The 7,123-nt window shown below is 37.5% G+C and overlaps 1 protein-coding gene across 1 annotated transcript; it reads left to right on the top strand.

Moving 5' to 3' along the window:
- Positions 1 to 2,578: 2,578 nt before the first annotated feature.
- LOC106101406 (flocculation protein FLO11-like) lies at positions 2,579 to 6,960 on the top strand. The gene is made up of 5 exons (XM_013280637.1): positions 2,579 to 2,674; positions 3,002 to 3,234; positions 3,323 to 4,270; positions 6,152 to 6,373; positions 6,721 to 6,960. The coding sequence occupies exons 1-5, from the start codon at positions 2,668 to 2,670 to the stop codon at positions 6,943 to 6,945; spliced, it is 1,635 nt and encodes a 544-aa protein (XP_013136091.1). The 5' UTR covers positions 2,579 to 2,667; the 3' UTR covers positions 6,946 to 6,960.
- Positions 6,961 to 7,123: the final 163 nt, after the last annotated feature.

Genomic DNA, 7,123 nt, shown 5'->3' with positions numbered 1-7,123 from the left:
TTCATCACCTCCTTCCTCACGAGAACGATTGCACTAAGTTCTATCATTGTGTACGCGGCGAAAAAGTTTTGAGGACCTGCGCTCCAGGAACACATTTCAACCCCAAGTTACAGGTAAAAGGTTACATATAAATTTCTAAAAGAATATTATCCTTATTGTTATCACTAAAAATAGGAATACAGTTCCTCATGAGCTAAGTAAAAACATAAATCAACAACAACGGGCTGCCGGTTTAGCGTGAACGTATGTATATACTCGTATGTATAGTTATCTAAGACATGCGAAGCTGTTTTTCAACCTGCCAATACGTAACTCGATAATTTTAGTTAAAATCAGATAATTTCAAATTCTACCGTATTATTCGAAACACGAAAGCTTTCAATCAAGTTAAAATAGTCAAATGGTGATTAAATTAAAACTCCCGACTACTTAATCGTAATCACAAACAGGCAATTCAATTTTTAAACAAATTGGTAAGAAGTATTTGATTGTGGCTTGGCCACACAAATTCTAATAAGTGAATATTCTAAACACTTTAACGTTTTATTCTGGTATTTGCCTTCAGGTCTGCGATTGGCCGCAAAATGCTGGATGTACTGCAAATGGTAATGGTGGTGGAGGGGATGGTGGATCAGGAGGTAACAATAACGGAGGTGGTGGTGACGGTGGATCAGAAGGTGACAATAACGGAGGTGGCAACGGCGGTGGAGGAGGGGCATGGTTACCTAATGGTTGCCCTGCAGATATACATGTTCATCACCTCCTCCCTCACGAGAACGATTGCACTAAATTCTATCATTGTGTACGCGGCGAAAAAGTTTTGAGGACCTGCGCTCCAGGAACTCATTTCAACCCCAAGTTACAGGTACTAGAAATTTTCAAAGCTTACGTCCGATTACTGAATCCAATCTCAAACACTTCGACATAAGGGCCGTTGTCGTCAAAATTTTAAAGTATCTTGGAGGTTAAGTGCGGGCGCACACCATTGACTAGACTATAGCACAATTGTTTATTCTCGCTTTGATTCATATGAGCTTAAATAGAGGTACGAACTAATAGATATTTAATTATGTTTCACAATTGATTTGGCTGCGTAGCAATCGACAATCGTACAACAGTGGTGCGATAGTTCAGTCAAAAGTGTGCCCTCTAAGGTTTAAGAGCACGCTTCATCTTATATGCTTTTACGTATTGAAATTCCGTTTAAGTCTTAGACCGTGACACTTAAAACGTTATCAATTGTTTTGTATGATAAATGGCATTGACTTCTTTGTTTACAATATCAAAAATGTAGACACAACAAAATATTTGAGGAGTTAATTAAATGTTGTAATTCTACACACACTAGACTACTTTTTTTAGACTTATGGCTGTTGTTGTTGTTGTTTTAACGATGGTAAATAAAATAAATCCGTTCAATTGCAGGTCTGTGATTGGCCGGATAAAGCTGGTTGTGCTAACAATGGAGGAGGAGGTGACAAACCACCTAAACCGAGCGGCAATAAATGCGAAACCGGTTGTAACGTTCTCCCATGGGCTCATGAGAGTGAATGCTCTAAGTTCTGGGTCTGCGATGGAACTAAGCCTATTTTAGGAACATGTTCAGATGGGCTTCATTTTAATCCTCAAACATATACATGTGACTTCGTCTGCAATGTATCTTGTGTTAGGAAGAACATACTCTCCTCAGTTCAGCCGGACGGTCTTAAAATATTCCTGCCATGGAATAAAGTGGACCCCGATTTGATTAGACAGTATCTGAAAAACAAATGAATTGACGAAATATAATATGAATTTTAGCTGCTACAAATTTACATCGATATCTTCTGAAATACAAAATTTTGACCTTAATTGTGATTTATTATATCTACGAGTTATTAGAGCGGGAACACATCTTTGACTAAACTGTCACATAACTATTTAGTCGCGATTTGATTCCTATGAGCTTATATGAAGGTGCATACACTTCTCCATTTATAGTTGTGCGACAAAACAGTTGAATGGTCATAACAATCGACAATCGGATAACAGTTGTGCGAAGTTTAGTCAATGGGTGTGCTCTTAATTTCAAATATCAACATGTAACGTTTTCCTCGTACAGAAGAGTAATTTCTTCTTAATTTCCTTCCAATTTCATTAATCTTTGTTAATCCTTTCATGTTAACCTGAAATTAATCTGATATTCAAGGAAATGACGTAATCGATTTAAAAAAATTATCGTCTTATCATGTAGAAAAACAACTAGCTAATGTAAAAATTCTTAAATGTGAATCATGAATAGCAAAATCTTTCTGTTTTTTGACAATTAGATATTTGTATTGAACTTAAAAACCGAAGAGCATATTGGTATGTTGGAGATGGAACCTGGTTGTGGAAATCTCTATCAAAATAGAATCAAAATGTGCTGTGAAAAAGAGAAAGCGATTACAATCAGTATCTTTTCATATCGATATCATCCATTGAATTAACAACAAAATATTGTCTATACGGCTTCTGTTGTGTTATCGATTTATCTACACGTAATTATCCAAGCTTATCGAATATGTATCAGTAAAGGATAATTCGGATATATATTCAAAATCAGGGTTGAGTTTTACCAGTAACAAATCGTCACTTATTATATAGTGGTGGGTTTATATTGTGGAAATTAAGCGTGACGGGGGCGCTATGAAAGGTATGTGAGGTATTTACTCCATACCTAAAACCTTACGTTACATCGTTCACAATCTGGAGTACTTAAGAAAATATTCTTAGACAATCTATCTCTTGGTTTGAACTTATTTTTCTAGTATTATTTTATATACCCTAAATGTGTTCTTGGTTTTTTATTTTTTGTTTTGTGCCATACAGTTAAGTCTTTTTTATAAACATTCTTTTGTTTAACTCTTAAAACTATGATAATCCCAATTTTCTAATACCGTACTAATAATGTTTAAACCATGGATAATTTTTCGATATCAAAAGTGCATTTTTTAACTATGATATACATATTTATTTTTAGGAAAACTAATTTTCCTGGCTGCCCTGGCGTTAGCGCAGAGCAGACCACAGGGAGAATGGTATAATGCGGATGAGAGGTCTACCATCACCTCAGAAGACTGCCCTAGCGCAGAAGAGCATTTTCTACTGCCCCATGAATACGATTGTACAAAATTCTACTACTGCGAATACGGTGTAAAATGGACAACACCACGAGATTGCTCGCCCGGCACACATTTCTCTTTCGAACAACAGGTGAATTTATAAACGGTTTTTCAGCACTTAAATTATAAACGATTTCTATTAACGACCTAGGAGTTAAAATATGTTAATTTCATTTTAGGTTTGTATTCACCCTATATTTGCAAACTGTACACTACCTGGAAGTTCTACCGCAAGCACTGAGAGTACTGCCACAGTACCCATTACGACAACAACAACGCAAGTGCCAACAACAACTACTACAACAACTCAGGCGCCTACAACAACAACGGAAGCTCCAACCACAACAACGACGACGACACCAGCTCCAACTACAACTACAACAACAGAAGCTTCAACCACGACAACGACAACGACTCAAACTCCAACTACAACAACGACGACGACACCAGCTCCAACTACAACTACAACAACTCAGGCACCTACAACAACAACAACAACAGAAGCTCCAACCACAACAACGACGACGACACCAGCTCCAACTACAACTACAACAACTCAGGCGCCTACAACAACAACAACAACAGAAGCTCCAACCACAACGACGACGACGACACAAGCTCCAACTACAACTACAACGACTCAAGCACCGACAACAACCACAACGACCCCAGCCCCAACAACCACAACAACAACAACCACAACAACAACAACCCCAGCCCCAACAACTACAACAACAACGACGACGACGCCAGCACCAACAACCACAACAACAACGACGCCGGCGCCAACAACTACAACAACAACAACGACTCCAGCACCAACAACCACAACAACAACGACGCCGGCGCCAACAACTACAACAACAACAACGACGCCAGCACCAACAACAACAACAACAACGACGCCGGCGCCAACAACTACAACAACGACTCAAGCTCCAACAACTACAACTACCTCAACTACACCATCAACGCCTGATCTATTAGAAAACGGATGTCCTGCCGATTTTGACATTCACAAATTGCTGCCGCACGAGACTGAGTGCAACAAATTTTACTACTGCGTGCACGGACAAAAAGTACAGAGACAGTGCGCTGCTGGCACCTACTTCAGTTTTAAAGAACAAGTAAGTCTTACATCCTCACAACGTATCTCTTCCTCTAACATCTATGTCAGCCTGAGCACGAATCTCGATAAATAAAAATCTCATTTGAATTATGATTTACAATTTATTGGTCGATTGCTAAGACATTAATAAGCTCCCAGGGCTTAGTGAAAGCGAATGTACACTGCGATCATAGTTTGAACCTTTTTTTATCCGTTTAAAAGCATTTCTAACTTCTTAATCTGATGATAAATTTTGACCTTGTCTTTCTCGAAGAGAATAAGTAGGATGGCAGTATTGTTATCGTATATCTATTACTTGTACGTTTGTTTACATCTCTAGGGTGTCTTTTTTACATTTTTTGAGGTTAAATTTCTATGTTACTGCCCATCCGGTGCTGCATGATAAACATTATCTGGGAAGTATTTTCATATTTACATTATCAGATAAGCTTAACTAAATCTGGATTAATAATAATCCAGAATTAACAGCCAACTGATTAAATTCAGACTGATAAGTCGGAGAAACAGTAGCGTTGGTATTCTTTGTCAATGTTATACAATTTTTAAAAAGATGACGAAATATAAAAATTGCCAGGAATAGTTTTGTTAACTGCATCTTAGAAGGGGTGCACTTTTCGACAATCGCACACAACTGTTGTACGGTTGTCGATTGTTTCGCAGCCAATTATTTATTGCACAACTAAAAATCGAGTAGTCTGCGAAACTCCATAACTAGCAAAAAATAGAAGTGGGTAGCCTATGCGTTCTTTCAGACTATCCTCTACATTTGTACCAAATTTCATCGAAATACGTTCAGCTGTTTAGGCTACAAAATCTAACAAACACTAGTTAGTATGATTTCAGTAGAATCTCATGGTGTTAGTGTTCGTTTAATGTTACATTTACTAGTTGTCCTTTTAGGTAGAACCATATAGTTGTCCTTTTAGGTAGAACCATATCAGTAATGACCTACCCTCGTCAGATTTCATGATAAAACTTACATAAGTAACATGTTTTTAAACATTTTTTTGTCCAAGGGGAATGCTTTATGCATAATCCTCGCCCGGGGGACCGCGGTAGTTATGCGGGAATCTCCCCATAAAGGGGCCTACACACTAAACCCCTCGGTTCCTCCAACGCAGTAGGCTGGGGCCACCGGCTCGCTATAGTTTACGTCCGCGACGCGTGTATTTAAACATGTAACCGTGCCTAACCCTAACCAAGGCTGACATTTGTCATTGTAAAGATATTTTATTGTTTGAGTTTTTCAATCAGGAAATTCAACCCTACAAGGTGATTAACGTATCTAAACAATTTTATCATTCTAATACTAATCCAAGAAAGATAACTGGATTAAAGTTTTCACACTTGTGGAACTTTATCTATTAATCTGTTAGAAGGAAAAATTTGATTTTTTTTACTATTTTTATCTAACGAACGTAATCGATGATTTAATAAAATTTTAATATTTTTAAGATATGACTCTTTACAACCGAATGGATCGATTTTATGTGGATACATAAGTTTTGGTAACACTTTTTTGACTTAAGTATTATTGTGTTGGTAATTAATTATATAAATCCTAGAAGGAGGAGGTGACTTAGGTTTTATATTACCCTAAAATAATTTAGGTGCAACCAATTTGTTTTCCTTAGAGCGCGCACACCTTTACTTAAACTATTACATAACTGTTTAGTCTCGCTTTGATTCCTGAGAGCTTAAATGTTGGTGCACACTACTCTCTTTTTAGTTGTGCGACTAAACAATTGAATTTTTTGCGAAACAATCGACAATCGCACAACAGTTGTGCGATAGTTGACAGTTGTCAAAGGTGTGCCCGTACTTATTTGATTAATTTTGTTTATTTGATTAATTTAAAACATTTGTTCTGTATTTTCAGGTTTGCGTTTTCCCTTGGGATTCAGAATGCGTTAATAACGGAGGTGGAGGAGGCGGCGGAGGCGGAGGAGGTGACATCCTACCGAACGGTTGTCCGGCCGATTTCGACATTCATCAACTTCTTCCACATGAGAATAATTGTAGCAAATTCTACTATTGCGTATATGGCGAGAAAGTAGAGCGTGAATGTCCACCTGATACACATTTTAACCCCATCTTACAGGTAATTATGATTATATTAAGAGCGCACACCTTTGACTAAACTACCGCACAACTGTTGTTTTGCAGAGAATTCAACTGTTCAGTCGCACGACCAAGAATCGAGTAGTGAGCGCACCATATAAGCATATAGGTATCAAAGCGACACTAAACAGTTGTGCGAGAGTTTAGTCAAAAGTGCGCGCGCTCTAAACATGAAGTTACAATAATAGCTTAGCCAATAGATTTCTAATATTGTCATGAATCTAGCCTACATCATAAACATAAGGAATCGGTATTTCGAAATTTAAAACTCTTAGACATGTAGACGATCTCATCAAGTAGTAAACCGTAATCTTTTTAAAATTACAGGTATGCGACTGGCCCGAAGACGCTGGCTGCATTCCTAGCGGAGGTGGAGGTAATCTGTTACCAAACAGCTGTCCCGCGGACTTCGACATACACCAGCTGTTACCCCACGACGACTGCACCAAATTCTATTACTGTGTGCACGGAGAGAAAATAGAGAGAAACTGTGCCCCAGGAACACATTTTAATCCTGTCGCCCAGGTAAATCTTAATTACGAATTAATGTAAGTTTCAATATCTTTAGCCAAATATGAGTAGTTTAAACTATTTACTTTACATTAATCAAGTGTTAGCACTAAGTGTACCTTATTTTAAATTATTATTATTTCTTCATATCTTTATTCTCTTATTTTTATATATAATACATTTCACATGATTTTCTTAAAAAAATAACAAAATAAAACAT

Source organism: Papilio polytes, unplaced genomic scaffold (assembly GCF_000836215.1).
Source record: "Papilio polytes unplaced genomic scaffold, Ppol_1.0 DF823991.1, whole genome shotgun sequence".
Lineage (NCBI taxonomy): Eukaryota > Metazoa > Arthropoda > Insecta > Lepidoptera > Papilionidae > Papilio > Papilio polytes.
The sequence above is the reverse complement of the archived record's forward strand: the minus strand, read 5'-3'. Positions and strand labels throughout refer to the sequence as shown.